Source organism: Denticeps clupeoides, chromosome 7 (assembly GCF_900700375.1).
Source record: "Denticeps clupeoides chromosome 7, fDenClu1.1, whole genome shotgun sequence".
Lineage (NCBI taxonomy): Eukaryota > Metazoa > Chordata > Actinopteri > Clupeiformes > Denticipitidae > Denticeps > Denticeps clupeoides.
The window spans coordinates 16,084,501-16,106,875 of NC_041713.1; the positions used below are offsets into that span (position 1 = coordinate 16,084,501).

At 43.7% G+C, this 22,375-nt stretch overlaps 4 protein-coding genes across 8 annotated transcripts in view; 3 read left to right on the forward strand and 1 right to left on the reverse strand.

The window, feature by feature from the left end:
• Window positions 1-1,183: 1,183 nt before the first annotated feature.
• LOC114794366 (nucleoside diphosphate kinase-like) lies at window positions 1,184-3,418 on the forward strand. Its single transcript, XM_028986877.1, has 5 exons — window positions 1,184-1,520; window positions 2,142-2,272; window positions 2,352-2,453; window positions 2,833-2,945; window positions 3,061-3,418. Exons 1-5 carry the CDS (start codon window positions 1,415-1,417, stop codon window positions 3,179-3,181), a joined length of 573 nt encoding a protein of 190 aa, XP_028842710.1. The 5' UTR covers window positions 1,184-1,414; the 3' UTR covers window positions 3,182-3,418.
• A 133-nt stretch (window positions 3,419-3,551) lies between these two features.
• The window catches only part of LOC114794348 (5-hydroxytryptamine receptor 3A-like), a 28,496-nt gene continuing 9,672 nt past the window's right edge, over window positions 3,552-22,375 (reverse strand). Inside the window, exons 1-11 of one of the 4 annotated variants that reach the window (XM_028986848.1) lie at window positions 14,562-14,584; window positions 14,337-14,408; window positions 6,287-6,366; window positions 6,023-6,171; window positions 5,897-5,941; window positions 5,708-5,814; window positions 5,436-5,608; window positions 5,090-5,211; window positions 4,705-4,915; window positions 4,471-4,626; window positions 3,552-4,381 (exon numbers count right to left, since the gene is read on the reverse strand). In XM_028986848.1, the coding sequence (XP_028842681.1) occupies window positions 4,116-4,381; window positions 4,471-4,626; window positions 4,705-4,915; window positions 5,090-5,211; window positions 5,436-5,608; window positions 5,708-5,814; window positions 5,897-5,941; window positions 6,023-6,171; window positions 6,287-6,329 (1,272 nt within the window). In that variant the 5' untranslated portion in view covers window positions 6,330-6,366; window positions 14,337-14,408; window positions 14,562-14,584 and the 3' untranslated portion in view covers window positions 3,552-4,115. Of the gene's footprint in view, window positions 4,382-4,470; window positions 4,627-4,704; window positions 4,916-5,089; window positions 5,212-5,435; window positions 5,609-5,707; window positions 5,815-5,896; window positions 5,942-6,022; window positions 6,172-6,286; window positions 6,367-14,042; window positions 14,161-14,336; window positions 14,409-14,561; window positions 14,585-22,375 lie in introns of those variants that run through there. The other 3 variants (XM_028986847.1, XM_028986849.1, XM_028986846.1) reach the window with 3 other exon arrangements.
• On the forward strand, window positions 11,697-12,717 carry LOC114793831 (inward rectifier potassium channel 16-like; the record flags this gene model as incomplete). Its single annotated transcript, XM_028985961.1, has 1 exon — window positions 11,697-12,717. A coding segment is annotated over one exon (912 nt), but the record flags the coding sequence as incomplete, so codon positions are not given.
• LOC114794345 (inward rectifier potassium channel 2-like) lies at window positions 13,080-21,907 on the forward strand. Of its 2 annotated transcripts, XR_003750336.1 has the most exons (3): window positions 13,080-13,171; window positions 14,955-16,626; window positions 21,244-21,907. XR_003750336.1 is itself a non-coding variant. In XM_028986843.1 (2 exons), exon 2 carries the CDS (start codon window positions 15,195-15,197, stop codon window positions 16,518-16,520), a length of 1,326 nt encoding a protein of 441 aa, XP_028842676.1. In that variant the 5' UTR covers window positions 13,080-13,171; window positions 14,955-15,194; the 3' UTR covers window positions 16,521-17,076. The 2 variants fall into 2 exon arrangements, 1 of the variants encoding a protein (XP_028842676.1); XM_028986843.1 differs by lacking the exon at window positions 21,244-21,907 and having other exon boundaries at window positions 14,955-17,076.

The window sequence follows — 22,375 nt, forward strand, 5'->3', positions numbered from 1 at the left end:
ACACCATCTATATATGTGCCAATTTAATTCTCTGCCATATCACTTAAAACAAAAGTCAGTATAATTTTTTTTTTTTTTTTTTTTTATCACTTAAGACCCATATATCCATTACTTATTGTTTATATTAGTGACATTAGCAGACGCCCTTATCCAGAGCGACTTACAGGGACCCAGTGGTATTCAGTGGAGTTTGAACCTGTGACTTTATGAATGTCTAACTCATTAGGACTCTACTGGCCACGTTGTCAAACCAACTGTAATTTACACTTTTGTTCAAACATTTAGAATGCATTCATTTGATATATTCTTTTTAATGTCTGCATACATGAAGAGAGGAACAATCAGCAACAGGCCGTCTTAATTTCCAATAGAATTGTGTTTGTTACCCCACGTCTGTCAGTTTAAAATGATTCATTTATCATTAGAAAACTTTTCATCTTCGTGTGATTGAAAATAACTGCACCGATTAAAGACGTGACCAAACTGGCATTTGGCGCACTAGTACAGTATCTAGTGCACCAGCAGATGTGGGATTGACTGACTAAATTGTTATTTTTAAGCTTGTTAATGATTATTCTAATTGTCTTTAAAAAAAAAAAAAAAAAGATTTCTAAATGACCTTCAACTTTTGAACGGTAGTGTTACACAAACCAGTGTCAGTTCATGTTGGGCCCTGCGATCAGCAGAGTGTCTTGTCATGGTCTTGGGGACCCGGGCAAGTTTGTAGGCTCTGCAGAAGAAGGTTATTTGGCCCGCAACTCCCTCCGAGCGCCCCCACATTCGCAGGCAGCGTCTGTGAGCGGGAGTGACTGTGTTTGTGGGGTGGTAGTAGCCTAGTGGGTAACACACTCACCTATGAAGACCCAGGTTCAAATCCCACTTACTGCCATTGTGTCCCTGAGCAAGACACTTAACCCTGAGTGTCTCCAGGGGGGGACTGTCCCTGTACCTACTGACTGTAAGTCGCTCTGGATAAGGGCGTCTGATAAATGCTGTAAATGTAAATGTTAATGGAACTCGCTGCCAATTTAGTCATTAGTGCGCGGCGTGCCTGTTCTGGTCTCGTCCCACGTGACCCCGCCGGCTGCGCCCTGAAGGGTGAGGTCACGACCCCGGGAGCCGCGTGCTGATTGGCTGGTCGGCGCCACGTTTTTCCAGGTAAATGACCTGCAGGGTTGCCGGCGCCGCCGCAGCTTTGTGTGTTTATTTTTCTGCTGGACTTATGCCGGACATATAAGCGCCAGCCGCCGGGGGACGTCTTGTGCGTGGACCGCTGTTCGTTCCGCCCCCCGGTCCCCATCCGGAGATAATTTGCTCACGCGACAAAAGTTGGGCGCGCGCGGCGGCGGGGACAGCAGGCGACTCGCGTCCTTCGTGTTTACTCGTCCCGGTGCCTTTCTTTTTACGTTTTACGATGACCGTTTTACACAAATGTTTGCTGCGGACTGTTCTTCCACTCGGACCCCGAGCTCTTCCCAGAATTCCTTACGAACGAGCGCGCGCCCTCAGCTCCACTTCAAGTACGTTTCGGTGTGTGTGTGTGTGTGTGTGTGTGTGTGTGTGTGTGTGTGTGTGATTTGCGACGACGACGTGTCGTTTAGAAGCGTTGCGTGTGCTTTTTAAAAAGAACCGTAAATGATGAGATGTGGAAGGATGTCGTCGAAGTGTAGTCTCGCGTGCAGGACGGCGGGACAATGGGGAGCCACAAGGAGCCACGTTCAAACTCGTCCTTTTTTTTACTTAGTTTTAGTCTTGTCTGTCTGTAAAATGTAGCGTCGACTACGGCGCCTTTTTTTTGGTGTTTTATAACTCTGTTTTATTGTGTTAGGAGGCGAGTAGTGAGCGCACGCATGTCACGACCCCCGGAATTAGTTAATTATCGTGTTTAGCCCCGTGTTCTGTCGAGCGTGTGGTCATTTGCAGCACGTGTTCATCCCTGGAATTGCACATCTATTCATTCAAAAGTGCTTATAATTCTAGGACTGGACTTCTCTCTCTCTCTCTCGCGTATATTTATAATGAGACTATAAATATGCATGTCCTGCTTATGAAGGAAAACCACCCTAATGCCGAATCCATTTTGAAAAGTGAGGTAAGATGGACTTTTAGTGTGTAATTCAAGCCCCCGTGCCTAATTGTAGATATTCCAGGCGTGAGAGAGAGGACACTGGTTGCTGTGAAACCCGATGGAGTCCAGAGGCGTCTCGTCGGCCAGATCATCCAGCGGTTCGAGACGCGCGGCTTCAAGCTGGTTGGTCTGAAGATGCTGCAGGTGGGACGCTGACTCTCTCAGCCAGTGAAAAGTTCTCCTTCGTCCTCCGTCTCACCCGCCTTGTGTCGTTGTCTCTCAGGCTTCTGAGGATCTGTTGGCTCAGCACTATGCATCTCTGAACAGGAAGCCCTTCTATCCCAGCCTGCTCCGCTACATGAACTCCGGGCCTGTGGTTGCTATGGTAATAATTTCATCCCCTATAGACCCAAACTTTTATCAATGTATTTTTTTCCCCCGTCATCTGTCTGAATTTTGCAATGTTTCGGTGGAGCTGTGTATACAGAGTTAGACCGGATCACGCTGATCCCGTTTAGTGATAACAGCAAATTAGTTCCGAGCTGTGGAAGTCTGTTTGCTGGCCGCCTTCCTTTTCTGCTGCTCTGTCAACGTCCACCTCGGTAGACCCCAGCGTCCCACTTGCACTTTTCTAAATGTAGTGATTGTGATGAATAAGCACCTGATCTACCTCTGGTAACAGTTTGTTACATATTGTTACATGTGTGCATTGCCTTTTTGTGTGTGTGTGTGTGTGTGTGTGTGTGTGTGTGAAATGTTTTTAGGTCTGGGAGGGCCATAATGTGGTGAAGTCCACACGGATGTTGGTTGGTGACACCAATCCTGCTGAAGCTAAGCCAGGGACTATTCGAGGTGATTTTAGTATCCACATCAGCAGGTATACACACACACACACACACACACACACACACACACACACACACACACACACACACACACTGTTCTGTCCCTGTGGGTTTGTTTTGTGTTGACGTAAAGATGTCTGTTTGTAGGAATATTATCCATGCGTCTGACTCTGTTGAAGTGGCCCAGGCGGAGATCGCTCTCTGGTTCCGGCGTTCGGAGCTGATGGAGTGGGAGTGCTGTGACCATGGCAGCGTCTACCAACTGTAGGATAATGGTGCACAGTAGCGTTACCAAAGCAATGTCCTACCTCAAAAGTAACGCTCTGTAATGTCTCAGAGGCTTCCTGGAATCTTTTAGAAAAAATACTAAACATAACAGTATTATGTATTGTGTCTAAGTGCACATATTAAGACTTGACAGTGCAGCAATCTTTTAAACTCATATAATTTGTAAATAAATATCTCTGTGTTCCATCATCATTGTTCATGGATATTGTGCACAATACAGGTCAAAAATGCAAACTGATTTACCTTTTTTTTTTTTTTTTTTTTTTTTTAATAAAATCTAGCATCTTTCAAACAATATTTTGAACCAACAGTGCCTCAGTGGATAAAGAAGTTGAGAAAATCAGGTCAAGACATTATGTAATTGTATGTAATGCAGATACATATATTTGATGGACTTAACTAAAAGAACTATGTAGGAAAAATAAAAGCTTCTATGCTCTCTGTGTACATGATTTTTATTGATCTTTTATGTTGGTACTAGTTTTAAAGTAGAATCTATAACAATACATACTTTAAGTGACAATAGTGTGGCATATAAGCCATTATTATACACTTGCGATAATATGAAGTGAATAAGTTGACCAAAACATTGATTCTGTGTTTGCCAGCATACTTTAAAATGATCTTTACCATAATTAATTTTACAAAATAGTCACTACTGCACTCTAATGGCTATTAGTTATAGTACGTTCAATACAAACACTGATTCATATAACTTAAATATTTTTAATGATCTTTTTTTTGCCCCCTATGTGTTTTTTTGTGGTGTTTGATTAGAGAAGCAATCAATATCAATAGCTGAAAATTGTTTAAATCTGCAAACAGCAAAGGTGTATTTTAATGCAAAAGTGTATATTTGCATCGAGTATACTGACATGCTTTAATGAAAATCTGCCAGGAACAACAAATGCTCTTCATGGAATTAATTTTTTTGACCAAAAGCTGAGATTGTTTGTCTCACATAAGTTCATTTGGGAAATGCTCAGCATGCAGATGGCATAAATGATGTCAAAGCACAGATATATCCAAAAGCAGATTTTGTCGATCTCAGTGGTGAAAGCTTTCCGCTTATACTCTGCCTCCTGATGTTGCTCCATGTCCTCCAGGAAGCTCAGCACCTTCAGCAGAGAGTCTTCTATTCCATGCTCCTTTGAGTCAGTCACAGTTAGTACGCTGACACCTGTGTGGTGAGAGTTGTCTTAAGTCACTGCTGTATAGTTCGGTATTTATTACAAAGCTACATTTTAAACATCATAACGCTACCTTTACCTTCTTTGCCGGGTTTTTTCTTTTCATTACGTGTTCCTTCAGAACATCTGAGAGATTTGCATGGCAGGATGCTGCCATCTGCATCCAAACGACTCAGCACCAAGGAGACAAGCAGGCTCACCACGAGAACCACGAGGCAGAGGCAGTAGTGATACCCTTCACAGAGCAGAGAAACAGATCGCAGTCAGACACAGAACAAAGAACTCAGTATGCGTGGGTTCGTTTTTCACTCACTGATCACTGGGCTACATGGGCCGTCATCTGGGAGCCCCTGGGTGAGCGCGTTGAGGAACATGATGAAGCTGAGCACCAGGGTCACCTTGTAGGTGTTGCGCTCGCCTCCTTCAAATGGAAGGGCAGCACTCGCCAGGTCAGCCAACATGATGAGAATGCTGGGCATGACCAGGGTCACAAAGGGACTAAAGGGTCTGATAGAGACTGTTACCTGAGGGGTCAGAGGTCACCACTTTTTAACATGTCTCATTATCACATTCTCTCACTAAAATTAGCTCCCAAAAAACCCCACAACCTTCATCGCTTCATGTTGTACATCTCTCCCTATAGGAGAGACGCATAGAAAGCAAAAAATTGCTATTTGACCAAAGAGCCACTCCCTCACATTAAGATAGTTACGGTTGTCATGATTATCCGTCCCCTGAAGCGTCACAGACTTGGTTTCCCAATCTCCATTGTTTCCGCCTATCCACTGTACAGTCCCATATTCCAGGCTTAGACCACATCCTGGAATAAAACTTTTGAAAGTTAGTGACTGTTTTCATATAAAGCATCAAATCTTCATATCAAAAGTCTAGAGGTCCAGTGTGCAATCCATTGTACCACAGAACGCTCCTTATGAGAAGATAATTCTACAAAATTCTAGCTATGTTCCTGACTGGATTAACACACTGACTAAGTAATCAACATGACTTCAGTGAGTACGAAAACGGAGATTGACTAGACAATACCTCTTGTGTCGTTCCAGCCGTTGATGGCAACAGGGCAGGAATCTGTGACAAATGGGTAGGTGAAAAGGTTGATGTTGCAGCTCACTGTAATTGCCATGAGGACAGCATATTCAACATCTCCGTCACTGGACACCATTACATCGGGATAGGCAGGCTCAGATGTTGCAGTGACCCTAAAGTCAATGGATAAATGCAGAGTGACTGCGGAATGGAACTGTGGAATGTTCAGGATGCGATGGACCATATTGCTCCTTCTTCAGACGAATACTCACGCATTTTTCACTGTCAGCTGGGGTGTCCAGATTTGACTGGCAGGTAGTACAATTACATCAAAATCATATTCTGATTTGTTCCAAGCCAGGTTCGGATCCCTCCATATCTGTTCCCACAGCAAAAGTTATGTAGAATGTTCTATATGATGTATAAGAAGTCCAAAAGGATGAATACATTCTAAAACTTACCATTGTGACCGTCAGTAAACTAGAGAATTGCATCAGTTTTGTGTCCTTTGGGGAAAATTTTTATTAAATTAGTGCATGTTTGAAAGCAGGAAGACACATGCTAACTCAAAATGCACAAATACTCACAACGTATGTGGTCTGGTAATCGATCATGGACAGGTTGACTGGCAGATTGCAGGACTGAGACTGGGGCATGGTGATGACATAACTCGAGACCAAATTATTGGCCAGACATCGCTGAGTCACACAGGTCGTTTCAGCTCGGATGCCAGGCACTGGTATTAAGCAAAAATTAGAATTGTCATGTGGTTCCACTTAACATGCACCATCTATCAAGCTGCTTCCCTGAGGATGCGACATTACTTCATAATTATTTCTCAACTTTCTTACCTTCCCAAGCAACGAGGATGAGAAAGGGTCCCAGAAGTTGCATTTTTTCCCTCTTAACTCTTCATATGAGGATTCTAAGGCTGATTGAACAGATAAAACAAAATCCAGATTTGTGTTGTGCCTTGACTACGTTCAAATGATTGGGGCCAAACTCAGATGCTCAGATGACCCTTTATAAAGCTCAAAGCTCTGAATTAATATGTACCCAGCAAACATGTTCAGTCAAAGGGACATGTGCTTAACAATCAAAGCATACACATGATCCATGGCTCAGCACTGGATCTCATTATGGGGTTTTATTCATTAAAGTGCTCCACCTGCTCTGAGCTTGAATAAACCATGCTCTGTTGGGTGATGATTGTATAGCAGGCAGTTGTGTTTAATACACAGAAAAAGACCAAATCACTACTGAGGCATCACCTACCTGATTCTGTTATGACAACCAGAAACGAGCTGAAATACCGGCTGTTATGACAATCGATTGTGTCTGTAATGTCAATGGTAATTACTTAGATGATTTTTTTTATATTTGTGTTCTGCAGTCTCTATGTGCGTTGAATTTGTGCTGCACCTTAATCATGCTTAATTGCATTGCACATCTCAATGCTGATGTTTAGTACGTTCTTTCGTCTTTTATACTGTTCATGGGAACGATTCAATGCGGCAGTCTATTATATCCACTGGAGGGCAGTATTGTTCAGATCATGTAGAGCTACTTCATAACTTGGTGTACTGGGTTTCGATGCTGCAGAGCGGCTTCAGTAACCCATGTTCGCTTGACAGACTGGCTGACAAAGCACATTTTCCTTTAGATCCTGTGGACTACTAGGTATGTATGCAGCGTTCATCTGAGGGAATCTGGCAGCAGGAAGCCGCAGGATTGAAAGTCCTTTTTTTTTTGCAGACCACCTACGTTCACTCATGGCAATGTTCTTCCTTGATGGCCAGAATCATACTTCTTGAAGGCTTTTCATTCACATTTCAACAAGATAAGCTGTCCAAAAACTGTTCCGTCACAAAGGAATAAAGAGTTCAAGGGGTTTATTAACACCAAGCGGGGCAGTGGTGGCCTAGCGGTTAAGGAAGCGGCCCCGTAATCAGAAGGTTGCCGGTTTGAATCCTGATCTGCCAAGGTGCCACTGAGGTGCCACTGAGCAAAGCACCGTCCCCACACACTGCTCCCCGGGCGCCTGTCATGGCTGCCCACTGCTCACAAAAGGGTGATGGGTTAAATGCAGAGGACAAATTTCATTGTGTGCACCGTGTGCTGTGCTGCTGTGTATCACATGTGACAATCACTTCACTTTAACTTTATTTTCCTCCAGCCTACCCAGATTCCAAAAGCGTCCCTGCCGACTCACCAAAAGCCTTGTAGTACAGCTACATAGAAGTTTGGGTAGTCTCTAACTGAAAATGGTCTGTGATAATTCCCTTAACTTAAAAACAACAGTTTTATTCCACTATACAGTTTTCTTGGGGTGAAACAACTCCCCTGAAACCGAAAATCATGTTTTTAACCTTAACACTGAAGGCCTTGGCAACATTCATGGATGCAATAACTGCACGGACTGAAGACATGAGAAGGGTGTCTGCATGTGTGTTTGTGTGTGTGGGTGTGTGTGTGTGTGCACGTGTGTTGGTGGTGGGGGGGTCTAAAGGGGTTAAATGTCCTCATCTCAACTGTTTCCACTTCCTTTATGTAACATAAGGAGATTCAGAATAAAGGCTGTTATATCACATAGCAACCAGTGTCACTGTCCCATAACCTAGGCAAGAAATGTGCTCATGACAGACCAGCTGACATGAAGGGATGCTTACACTCATGCTAAATACACTTGTGCTGGTCAAGAGCCGCGTCCTTTTTACTTTGTAAGACTCAATGCTGCTGAGCCCATGGGTCTTTAGCTTTTACAGAACATGATGAGTACATTGGCCACCCTATTGTTGCCTTTAGCTCTTTCATCCAAGCAGGGTGCCCAGAGGCTGCAGGCTCTGTAATGGCAGTGGAGAAGGAGTTTAAGGAGGTCACATTCCTGCTGTTATACTAGGGTGTGTGATATACAATGCGATATACATCAAAGAAAGCTGACTGGCATCAACCACATATTCTAGAAATGTGATTATCTATGTTAATGTGACTCCGATATGGCATTAGAGTAGCTGAAAATGAGTGAATATGAGATGAGCTTACATGCCATCCCCCCCTGGTTCGCTTGGCAACAAAAATCCTATTCTTCAGTGCTGTGACAGAAGTAACAACCAGATCTTTCCAGGCGACCTTTCTCCAATGGAATGAGCAGGTCAAAGGGAAGCTCATTACAACTCATTTGTCCCAAGGCCAGTTGTAATCGCAAACTACACCATGGCTTTACAAGACCTAACTTTGTGTGCAAAAGTTCAGTCGTTCTGTTTTGACCCTGAGTGGGACTCATCATTTCCAGGCTATTAGCAAAGAATGGAAAAGATGCAAAAGCCAGAAGGATTAGCTACTTATTAAATCTGCTTTAACTTCCTTGTCCTGTAGTCTGCACCTTGTGTGATGAGGTTGAGTTACCTTCTGGGCTCACAAAGGCTTTTGAGCGTTTCAGTTTATCCCAAAGAAGTGGAAGTGCATGTTACATGTCGGAGAATCTATTTATCTGTGTGTTATTATTTATCAGATTCTTTCAATTGAAACACATATTATTCTGACTACAAAGTAGTGATACTTAAAACAAGTAAATATCCCCAAAGTGTATCGTGGAGAAGATCATAATGCATTTATTAATAGCTTAAATACAAAACCACAGAAGGTTTGTCAGAATATGTTCAGCAGTTGTGCCTAGGAACAGGTACAGGATGAAACGCTTCCATCTGGACATGACAAAGGTTAAGCGGACTCAGTAATGAATAATAATCTTCTTTATCAGCAAGACACGTCAAGGCAGAGTGGAAACACGTCTCAGTGACAATCCTTCCGACGGTTTAAAGACTACAGCCTGCTGACAGACTCTGTTGGTCCAGCCGCTTTTGTGTAACACGCCGGCCATAAATCAGGGAGCAGAGAGGAATTATGCACCTCTGTTAGACAGCGCATGCCAGGATTGGTGCTTTGACGGGGCAGACCTGACCTCCAGGTCAGACGCAACTGCTTTAAGTGCCCGAGTCCATGAAGCGAGAAACACTCTGCATCTCCAAGAGATCTGATCACCGGTTTTCAACTTTACTCCTGTCTCTGACATTCAAGTAAGTCACAATCACTTTATCTGCAAATTTGTGGAAAAGTGCAACATTTTAATTAGATATAGATTGTGAGACAATATGCTGGTACTGTAGATGTTTTCTGATTGGACATTTCTTTTTACATTAATATTTCATTAATTTTGAAACATTTCGATAATCTTTCAGGAGCGCACTTCCTTCACAGCGTGCTTCATCCTGTCATCTCAAACCCATCACAAGCCCTGCCCAACCTCTCCAGATTTCTCATTGGATTTGAAAGGTACATAACGTGGTGTACCTGAGATTTCTGCTCCCAGCTGATTTTGACCACCATCCATTCCGTGTCAGCCAGGCCTTGTCCAATCAAGATTTAAAACATTAATTTATGAAACCAACTAGTCTTTTATCAAGGTTTCATGTATTTGTCTCATATACAGTACAGGCCACACCTTCTCATTCAATGTGTTTTCTTTATTGTCATGACCATTTACATTGGTAGATTCTCACTGAAGGCATCAAAACTATGAATGAACACATGTGGAGTTATGTACCTAACAAAAAGTGGAGACCTGGCTTCCACAGTCACCGGACCTGAACCCAATCCAGATGGTTTGGGGTGAGCTGGACCGCAGAGTGAAGGTAAAGGGGCCAACAAGTGCTAAACACCTCTGGGAACTCCTTCAAGACTGTTGGAAAACCATTTCAGGTGACGACCTCTTGAAGCTCATCGAGAGAATGCCAAGAGTGTGCAAAGCAGTAATCAGAGCAAAGAAACTAGAATATAAAACATGTTTTCAGTTATTTCACCTTTTGTTGTTAAGTACAAAACTCCACATGTGTTCATTCACAGTTTTGATGCCTTCAGTGAGGATCTACCAATGTAAATGTAAATAAAGAAAACACATTGAATGAGAAGGTGTGTCCAAACCTTTGGCCTGTACTGTATACTGCACAATGCATCTGAAATCCTTGAGTTGATTCGTGCTTTTAAAATTATTTAGAACAGATACCAGCCAGACCAAGTTTCACATTGTCTGCTACAGAGCATGTACCTCATGGAGACATATAAAGCACACAAGACCAGATATCTAAATCTGTACACTTACGAAAAAACCCAAACTTTGACATTAATAACTGGGTCCCATTCAAACTGCATCATGCTGGGGTTAACATTTCTGTCACAGTCAATGACGTCACCCGTCACAGGTCATGTTATTAAAAATGCTAATTCGTCACCACAGCAAAGAAAGGTGTCACAGCCATAATGTTATATGTGCAATTATGTGCAAAATATGTGTGAATATTTAACAAAAGTACAGATTATGTTGAGCCACAATCAAAATTTGTACATGAATTACGGACTGACTGTCTACACCACAACTGTAAAACAGGTTTAAAAAACAAAAACAGGATTCTTTATAGCAATACCAATATCTTCACTATCACAAGCACAGTGGCATAGTATCTGTTATGGGTGCTTACAATGTTGATTGACAGCTGGGATCCCTGACCGCAAGTAAGACCTTAAACTTTCACCAATTAAAGCAAAGATTTTTCTCTTACTGTTTTGCCTTGTAATGTTACAGTAAAGCCCCATTAGCAGGCGGTTTCAACTCCCATTGGGTAAAATATTACCTGGAGGTTTCAGAGTCTCTGGCTGCACTCCATGACTCCTACTTCTTGTTGTCTCTAAATCCTGCGTATCCCTGGGCACTGGGTGACCGAGTGGCTTGTGTGGTTTTAAACCTCATTAATCACACAGGGCTATTAGATTTTGGTGACATATAATTGAGGAAAATTGCTCTTTAACTCTCTGTCCTGTGGTCCACGTTCTGGCTGGCTGACCCAAACAGACTTGTTCCAGGTGATCTCCCTAATTGGCAATATTGTGCTTTTAATGTCATTCATGAATCAGATTGTGACCCCGCAGGCTGACCCCTATGTTTCCCATCACTTTGATGTTAGGCGGTAGCATATTTTCGTTCCGCCAGCAAGCACACAAACACAAGTAATGTTGGGAACGATATCTGCATTTAATCTGGTTTCACCAACCACTAACCACTTTTCTCATCTTCTGAATTTTCCAGATTTCATAATCATGAACACCATGGTGCTGACCTGTGCTGTAGACATGTATCCAGGCAAAGACCTCTTTATCAGCACCCAGAAGACACACAAGCCCAGGCCAACGAAGCCCCCAACCAACAAGACACAGTGGCAGCGCTACATTCACAAAAATGGCCGTTTTAACACGGCCTTCCAGCAGATCCCTGGCCAGTGGGGGCACTTTGTGGTGGACATTTACACCACCCTGGTTGAGAGCAGGTGGAGAGTCATACTCCTTCTCTTCGCTCTATCATACGTCTTGACATCGTTCCTGTTTTGTCTCATTTATTGGCTGATTGCCTATGAGAACGGTGACCTTGGCAATCCAGAAAACACACTTTGTGTATCCAACGTGTACACCTTCACTGGAGCCTTCCTGTACGCCATGGAAACTCAGTTCACTGTTGGCTACGGCTTCCGGAGCATGAATGAGAACTGCGTGGTTGCTGTGGTGGTGGTGAGCATCCAGGACCTGCTCTCATGCCTCATCGACTGTTTGATAATTAGCATCACCATTGCAAAGATGGCAAACGCTCGTAAGAGGGCGTGGACTGTTGGCTTCAGCAAAAACGCTGTCATCAGTGTCTGGGACGGTGGTCTCTGCTTGCTGTTGCGCATCGGCGACTTTCGAAGAAACCACATTCTAGAAGGTTCTGTCAGGGCACAGCTGGTGCGCTACACTAAATCCCCCACGGGCGAGGTCCATTTGTCCTGGCAAAATCTGGGTCTCCAGAGCACCTCCATCACTCTGGCTGTACCAGCCATGGTCGTCCACCGGCTTCAGCCTGGCAGTCCACTGTACAGTCTGAGTCCAGACTGCCTTGGACAGGAGGACTTTGAGGTCGTGGTGACCTTCACCTACATAGACGACTCCAAGGGTGTCTTGCGCCAAACCCGCACCTCCTACAGGCCCCAAGAGATCCAGTGGGGGCATCGTTTCGTGGACATGGTTAGATTTGAGAATGGTCACCATCATGCAGACTACAGTCTGTTTCACTACACCACCCTGGAGTAGAGGCCCTTTTCTGGTCATCACCGCAGTTTCTGAAGAATTGTAATATATGTAAATATATTTGATGCCTGTATAAAAAGAAGCATGAACTGCTTTATTTGAATTCAACTGATGGGACAAATACATGTAAATCATTTCTTAAGTACACTGTCTTTTTGTACATGTTTTGTGCATTTCACTTTAAAGTGCTGAAAAAACAAAACTCGGAATCTTTTTTTATGCAATTCAAATGCATGTAATGACTAATATACATATAAAAACGCTGAAAAAAAAACATTGGGACAGTCACGACCATGATTGAAAACGCACTAAAGCAGGTCAACATGTTTCTATCTGGCGGACGGGGCGGAGACTCTCTCTCTCTCTCTCTCTCTCTCTCGCTCTCTCTCGCTCTCTCGGGCGCGCGCGGGCGGGCGGGCGGGCGCGCTCACGCTCGCGCGCGCACGCGCTTTTTAAGCGCATCTCCCCCCCCGACCGACGCGCGCCGCGCGGGACGCCGATCCCCGGGCATCATGGGCATTAACAGCCGAGGGCAGCGGCGGCCGCGGCAGTGACGCGCTCAACAGGTAAGAACTTTCTCCTCTGGCGCGAGGATTTCTAATAACCTTTTAAAAACATTATTAAATAAGAATAACAATGATGCAAAAATGCGGCAGAGGAAAAAAAAAAACATTTTTTGAACAGCAATGTAAGGTATTAGGAAATGAATTAGTTTAAATTCTATTATCTTTTTTAAACAAAAAGAAAGCTCCACCACGCAGCTTTGCTCGAACTGTGGTGTTTTTATCAATAAATGCATAAAATGCATAACTAAGTCGGGTATTCGTGATGTTCATTCATTAGGACTCATGGGCACCAGGGAGCTGCTGCTCTACTGTATGACCTACGCTAATTTCTCTCTTTGGCAGGTCATTTTGCATCGGCCAGCTACTGAATATCGGACAGAATTTAATTGATCTCTTTCTAGTAAAAATAGAGCGGCTTTATGTAACAAGTTTCCATCTGCTTCTGCTGTGTAGCCTAATTGCACACACACACACACCGTCCCACACACACACAGAAACACCCTCCCACACACACACACACACGCACACGCACACGCACACGCACAAAACAAACAACAAAAAGGATGCACATATTAACTAAATATGTAAAGCTGAGATCTGCGTGCTGGTGGCTTAAGTTGTTGATGGAGGTTTGAGGCGGTGTGTTTCAGGGGTTCGCGACTCTGATTTTGGGATCTGGGTGTTGGGTCTTTGATGCACGATCATCTTGAAGGGTTGGAGCGGGGGAAGAAACACAGTCGCACATAGTAACTCTCCAATCAGATTGTCGATTTCAGACACAGGTTGACCAGTGGCGCTCACGACCACGAACGGTTTCTGATTGCATCTTTGAAGAGCAGCCCCGTAACCGGATCTGCGTGTTAATACTTACCGGGCTGTGGGCATGACAGCGGGGACAGGACAGGGCAGGAACGTCCCCCTGGAGACCACTCACAAGCCAGCAAGTTGCAGCTTGTCCCAGATGAGCCATGGAGTCACATGTTTAACGAACGATTCAAAGTAAAAAGTAAACGTGATAATGAACTTAATTATACAATTTGGAACATCTTTCCTTTTATTTCACGACAAAGTTCTAATTGGTAACAGTGGAGTAGCTTATGCTAACTGAACATTTTGATTGGTGTACATTGCACAGTTTGGATGGAAGATGTCAAAGATGTCTTACAGAAAGCTGCTGTATCATCCCATATCCTCCACATGAGAAATCTGGCAAACTTCTCCAGCAACCAATGGCAATCTAGTGTCAAAGAGCAAACAAAGAGACAATTCTAAACTATCCCAATCATTCTTACTCCATTTTTACATATTCCAAAAGAATTACTTGTTATCTAGCTATTTAACAACATGTGAAGTGTTGCTGACAAATTGTACCGACGTTATATAAGCTCACCTCCGCCTCGCAGGAGAGTGACCTGTCATCTCTGGCTAGCTGCTGCAGGGGTATCAGGGTGGCACAATTTTACATTTTTTTTATTTTAAGGGCTTTGATTTTGTGCTGTGATTTTGTGTCCTTTGCTTCAGTTACCTGGCGAATTACCACATGCAAATCTGATCTGTAAAGTGACTCTCGATGATCAGTTGGCGATCCAATTAATACTCTCATCAAGGGTGAAGATATGTGGATCTCTTGTGTCTGAATGGAAATCTGCCAGCCTGACAGTTTTTTTTTCTACAGTTTTTAAATGTTCTAATGCGGTAAAACAGCACTGAGTGTTGGATGTATTATTTAAGGTAACAGGAAACCATTTCCTCCAGTTGGTTAAACGTGACTTTCTCTCCACAGGCCACTCAACTGATGAAATCTAAGGCAGTCTTGAGCGAGGACTGATCAGCGCTTGCCAGGGCACCACGTGCGAGAGCATCCCAGAGATCAGTAGGCCCTGGTCCCCAGGATCCCGTCCTCCACATTTCCCGCGTGTGCTGGGTCCCCCCGTACGTTTTAAAACTGTTTCTCCAACGCTTCTTCCAAAAACTCAGACTGTTTTCCAAGGCAGAAGTGGCCCAGGCCTCCCAGCCGGAAGTGATGGGGAGCGTGCGTGCCCACCGTTACAGCATCGTGTCTTCGGAGGAGGACGGGATGAAGCTGGCAACCATCTCGGTGCCGAACGGCTATGGCAATGGGAACGCCCGGGGCACGGTGCACACGACGCAGCAGCCCCAGAGCCGCTTTGTCAATAAGGACGGCCACTGCAACGTCCAGTTTATCAACATGAGCGAGAAGGGCCAGCGCTACCTGGCGGACATTTTCACCACCTGCGTGGACATCCGTTGGCGCTGGATGCTAATCATTTTCTGCCTGTCTTTTGTGCTGTCCTGGTTGTTCTTTGGCTTCGTTTTCTGGCTGGTGGCCCTGTCCTACGGGGACTTAGAGAACAGCACGCAGATGTGCGTGTCGAATGTTGACAGCTTTACTGCGGCTTTCCTCTTCTCTGTGGAGACCCAGACCACCATCGGCTATGGCTATCGCTACGTTACAGAGGACTGTCCCATTGCTGTCTTCATGGTGGTTTTCCAAAGCATTGTGGGATGCATCATTGATGCCTTCATCATCGGTGCGGTCATGGCCAAGATGGCCAAGCCCAAGAAGAGGAATGAGACCCTAGTTTTCAGCCACTATGCCACCGTAGCTATGAGGGACAACAAGCTGTGTCTGATGTGGCGGGTGGGCAACCTGCGCAAGAGCCACTTGGTGGAGGCCCACGTCAGGGCTCAGCTCCTCAAGTCCCGCACCACGGCTGAGGGGGAGTTCATCCCCCTTGACCAGATGGACATCGACGTAGGATTCGACAGCGGCATTGACCGCATCTTCCTGGTGTCGCCCATCACCATTGTGCATGAGATCGACGAGGACAGCCCCTTCTATGACATGAGCAAGCAGGACCTGGAGACCTCAGACTTTGAGATCGTGGTCATCCTTGAGGGCATGGTGGAAGCCACCGCCATGACCACTCAGTGTCGCAGCTCTTATGTGGCCAGCGAGATCCTGTGGGGTCACCGCTTCGAGCCAGTCCTCTTTGAGGACAAGAACCTCTACAAGGTGGACTATTCTCGCTTTGACAACACCTACGAAGTGCCCAGCACACCTCTGTGCAGTGCCAGGGATCTGGCGGAGAAGAAATACATCATGTCCAGCTCCAACTCATTCTGTTATGAGAATGAGGTGGCCCTCATGGATAAGGATGATCTGGATGATGAGGAAGAGGGGCAGGAGGACGGAGGTGTGGAGAACGTTGGTAGTGAGAGTGTGGTGCTGGAACGCACAAGCACTGGTGCCGTCTCAGACTCCCTGTCCATTCAGGACACGCTGCCTTTAGAAGTAAGGTCTCTGAGGAGGGAGTCTGAAATATGAGTGCTGCGGATTGGAAGCTAGTAATAGTAATAATATTAAAAATAACTCCAAAGTGTGGTTAGATTTTTTTCGGTCAAAAGTGGATTGGAGACGATGGAGCTAAGAGGTGGGTCACCGTAGAGCGACGGAGAGCTACGTGATTGCATGATGCCATAAGATGATAATGCATGAAGGCCATGAGATTGTGATGCAGTATAACTTAAGTCATAGCACACAAAGTGTAGCAGCATTTCTCCAGTGCGTTTTGGTCCTGGAGTGTGTTGTGAAGCACATTCTTCTGCTCGTTTGTGGAACTAACTTAAACACAAATACACTGTTTTATTTTTTTTTTGCTTCAGGTAAATGAATGCTCAACATAATGTGACGCAGATTATTTTTGCAGCCATTTAAATAGAAATGTAATGACTGTCCCTTTTTGAAAATTAAAAAGTCAGTTAGTTTCTATAAGACAAAGTATTTATTATCATTTGTCTAAAATGTGGTATGGGCTGTGCAATTACTTTTTAATGAGCTGGTCTCTTAAAAAGTATCTAATAACGTTTAAAAAAAAAAAAAAGCTATAATGTAGTATAAATAATAATTATTTGAAAGAATAAAAGCAAACTAGTGTCCCTTAAACCCACCGAGTTCTGTTCCCTTTGAGTCTGTGCATACAGGCAAACTGCGTTATTTAATATCTAGAGTGTGGGGAGTGTTCATCAGTCAGAGTACATGACTTAAAGACAGATGAGCTGTCTGCATGTTAGCTTCGGTTTCACGTGTGGTCCGGGGAGGATTAGAACCAACATCATACATGTGAAGTCCTCATCTGGTCCCGTGAACAAAGTGTATTTAAAACTAAAGTTTTACGTTTATGTTCCATTTCAGTGTTCAAGTAGTCTATATAATTATTAGCCGGTTAGAAGAAGAATGAAAGAATGGTTAATAATGTTCATAAAAAAATGATCTACATCTACAATGTATCCTGAGCAACAGTTCTTTTATTGTTTGGTTCTTAAATATGTATATAATTGTTGCTGCTTCTTAGGGTCGTTCTCACAGTCGCTTGATCATTTGAATAAAACGGGAAGGACAGGGAGCTGTGAGAACTGTCAATCATACATATGGGCTCCTCCCACTTTACCTTTTTTTTTTTTTTTTTTTTAGCTAAAGCTAAAGTTCATCTTGTGGGTGACAGAAATAATTATGCACAAAGTGCTGGGTGGGTAGTTAGTTCCTTTCATCCAAGATACTGGTAACTAGCAAGCAGTTCTTTCTTGTTTGTACCAATTTTATTTTCATGTAAATCGTGAAGTACAAACTTGACGTGACATTAGTGAACACTCCCCTTGCGCTACATCTTATATAGCGATGGTAAAACCAGGCCCTCAGTCTTTATCCTGCCTAAGAATAGCTTCTTTTGGGGTTGGTCTCTTGTTTTTGAACGCTGCCTCTAGTGGGATTTTGGAATTTTGCTCTCTCATAGGATGGCATGTTTAAAGACTATCGCGATCATGGCAACCAATGTTCAAGCTCTTGTGTGCAATACTGTTTTAGGCTAATGAGCTTCAGAACAGAAACGAAATGGAACCGAGAACCTTGAGATGCTATTGAATTGCAAATGAATGTTTAATGAACTTAATTGCTGCTAAGTAACATATTGGAAAGGTTCGCAGAGCAAGCTATAGGAGCCAAAATGATGACTTGTCTCTTATACACTCAAACTGAATTGACGTTAGAACCAGAGGTGTGGCATGTATTCAGCATATTAACCAAACAACAGTGCACTTTCTTCATTTATTTTCTTACATAAGCCAAATGTAAATAAGAAACACAACAACCTCATCTGTCATTTGTTAGTTTGTTGAAACCTGTCCTTGTACAGCCTTAAAAGACCTCAGTCGTCATAGGACATTGTAGGACATTGTAGAAATTGTGTATTGGTGTTACAGCATTTCCTGCACTGATTCACCGCTGAGCGACTGCAGATTTGTTTTTTTTTTTCATGCTTTCATGGTCTTGTGATGAGGTAACACACACAAAAATAATAATGTGTCGCACATCTGAATGGGCCTGGTCTTTCTGTACCTACCATGAGTGTCTGTGGTGCTTCTGCCTGACATTCGGAGACTGTTCCACAAGATACGATTCATAAACTGAGTCACTGCAACACCGTAACAGCATTTTGTCTGTATGTTATGGGAGAGAGGGACAGAAAATGAATAAGAACAATAATAAAATAAGATCTTGCGTACTGTAATCATTTGGCAGTTGCTGATAATACCAGCCATGTCCTTCGGTAACGAAGAACATTTATCCTCCCCATGTAAATATCTGTCCTCTGTCCTCTTCTGGGTACAGTTTTTTTAAAAGTCTTCCTATTGTTGTACACAAATAACTGTACAGTTTTTATAAAGTGAGTATATATAAGGGTAGATAATATATTACAGGTGATGCTAATAGCATTTTATTGTATTGCTTTGCTCTTGTTTTCCAATAAAACCTAAATGATAAAAATGTCTTTCATCTTGATATTGCAAATTTACAAATTCATATGCCTCTGTGCTGCTTCTGTGTGCGTCGTCTGCTGATTTCAGGATATAGAAGAGCCCACGGGCCACTTGATTCATATAGCCACACTCTTAAGAGCCTTTTTGGTCTGATCTCATGTTGTCCAGCAGACCGTGGGCAAGCACAACTTATGTAACCTTTAGTAGTTGTGGTTAATAAAGCCTCTGTGGTGGAGGGAGGGAAACAAATTCTCTTCCCCGGTGGCTCCGTGGCTGCCCCCTGCATCACATGTCTGCAAAACGATGCTGCGCGACGTGCGAAAAGTAAAAGTTGCATCGCAGCCCGTAAACAGACTCAGACTCAGCGCAAACAGAAGTTGGGGAATCAATCCGTAAGGGGCGCGGCGGGTGGATGTGATTGTGTTCTACTTATAGCCCGGCTTGTGCCCGAGGGCTTTTTCCACATTAGCCAATGAAATGTCCTCTAAGCCGGGATTTAGTTGTAATAAAGGTGCAGTGGCTACCCACAATTCCGGCTATTCTTAAAAAGTGATTTAAGGCTTAAGAAAATAAAACTGGGGAATAGCAATCTTAAATATGACTTCTGTGGTCATAATTAATGTGTGATTTTTAGGCACTTAATGGTTATTTATCAAAATTTAAATGAAGAGGTAGTTGTGGTGTAGCTTGCACTCATGACGTGTGCGTGCACGTCTGCTGTATGCTGGATCGTCAATTTTTATTGCTTACGCGTCTCTGACGACCGCATTTGGTTGTCCACGCTCAAAGGGCAAATTGGGTGATAATCGGCACGTTTCCCCAAGTGATAATCAACTGAGTTTTGACGTATGCATCCCATTCCAACTCCGTCCCTGCACTTGATAGTGACGTAAAGTGACATAACGGCGCAGCGATGTGACACCGAGGCCGGCGACTCCGCTGGATCCAGTGTGAGGAGCGGGCGGGAGCAGTCCTGGCCAGTGCTGCCGTTGAGCGGCAGAATGAGGTTGCGGCTAATAGTCCCCTGCTCCTCTTTCAGCGTGAAAGGGAGCCGCTGGCCCAGCAGTGCGACGCACACGAGTTCGTCTGCTTATTTCTGAAAATGTGCCGCTCCTCTCAAAATCTCTGAGCGCAGAGAGCGGCGGGGCCAAGTCTTTTTCAGACGGGTCAACATCAGAGGCAGGAGGAAGTGGGGAACGTCCCCGAGGGCCTTCGCCACGGGGAGGAGGGCGTAAAATGGCAGCACTTCCAGGCTGAATTCTATATAGGTTAAGTGCGTGGAGGTCAAACGCTGTTGACGTGGGCTGTAGCTGCTCCCTGTCACCCCACAGGGTAGGATGCAATAGTCCCCCCCTCCCATCACCTCTGATGCTGTGCCGGAGTGTGTGCAGCATGTGTGTGTGTGCATGCAGTTCTTTTACGACATCTTAATTTAGGTTCCTGATAAATATCCCCCCCCCAACCTCCAGCCCATTCAACGTGCTGCTGTTGGAATGCATATAAGGACGGGTTGAAAACATTCTGTCCTTGTTCGGCATGATAAGTGGGGCAGTGGTAGCCTAGCCTAGCAGGTTAAGGAAGCGGACTCGTAATCGAAAGGTTGTGGGTCCCGCAAGGTTCCACAAGGCCAAGGTTCCACCGAGGTGCACTTTTGTGGCTGCCCACTGTTAAATGCAGATGACACATTTTGTTGCGTGCACTGTGTGTTCTGCTGTGTATGACAATCATAATAGTATTAAAATGATCACTTTCATAATGTCAAATTATACTATTTTACCAATTAAATATGTGTTTATTATAATTTACCATTAATGTGGTACATTTTGTTTACAAGTATTAATTTGGTAAATAAAGCACAGTATGTAATATTTATTGGATTTATTGGATAAAATTCAAGAAAACAGGAAAGAGAATTTATTCATTATTTTTGTATGTAATTAAAGTGCAAGCCCTGATCACCTTACAGTACATCTGCTTTATTTCAGTTCACTGTGGAAAAAGAAGAATAGACAATGAAGGGATGGAAATTGACAATGTCTGTAAAAATGTTTTTTATGTGTGAATCAGGAGCTTTCTAGACCAACACTCCAAATTCAGATCAGACAAGCTGCAGAACAAAAAAAACTCCAAAGTGTGCAGACGCACTGTGGCAACAGCACAAAACAAATTAATATGATATATTCTTATTATTTTGAGCCCACAAACACGAATGCATGACATCTGCCTCTATGCAGGGTTAATGCTAAGCAGCATGGAGTCCAGGAGGCAGGACTGGGTGTTGCGGATGGATGCTGAATCCGGATCAAAGGCGAAATCCCTTCAGACGTGAGTAAGCTGCACATGGCTCAGAGGATTGTCACTAACCAACCCTATAGCTCTAACATGATTAGCCTTTTGCCCTAAAGTACAACAGCCACTTCCTCATGACCACTAGTAGACATTTTTGATGCTTGACATGACAACTCTATTCATCTTGACAAAGTAAACTGTTCCTGTATAAGCCTGACGCATAAACTTCATTTGTTCATAGCCTTTAGTAGTAAATTCACGAGGGTAGTAGGGTCAAATGACGATTAAGCAATCATAGCTAATGTCAGCGAAGTCAGAGTGTAAGGAGAGGAGGTTATATATTTAGGAGGCCAGAGTTTAATTTTAAATCTCAGTTGTTTTTTTTAATATAATTGATACATTCGACTCCTGTCTGTAACTCAACCTCCTGCTTAAATGCCCAAAATACATGTAATTAAATGTACTTTGTAATTGTGCTCTAGTCTTTCTTGCCAACACCATGTTCAGCCCACTGAATTAAATATAAATGAAGGATTCCATAAATGCTATCTATTGGTCTGTCTAAATATTGTTTTTTAAAATTATTTTAAAATATCCATATACATTTTCAGATGCTCTCAAATGGCTCTCAGGATCTAAGCATCATATGGGATGTGTAACGTGGAATTGCAGTTTTAAGCAGAAGTTATAACTATGAAATGAAACTTGAATGGAATCTGTGGCTCGCTCCTTAAGTAAATGAGTCCATTTATCCAAACTCATCAGATTAGAGAGTCACGTGTTTATGGGCTGTGAGGGTTCAAGCTCCATTTTGGCACCAGTTTTGCCCTGTTTATACTCAGTTTGGGGTGTGCCGGATTTACACCATGGAGTGAACGGCAGACTACATTTGATCTGGCAGAATATCTTCCACTTTAGGCCTAGAGACCCTGGACTCGGCCTGAAAGGTGAGTTTAAGAGGTCAGTCATGATCTCCTGCTAAATCAGTCCAGGAGGGCCTCCACTTCCTTGAACTAGAATCCAAATCAGTCGCATACTTGAGGAACTTGATTCTCTTTCCACAAAAAAAACAAAAAT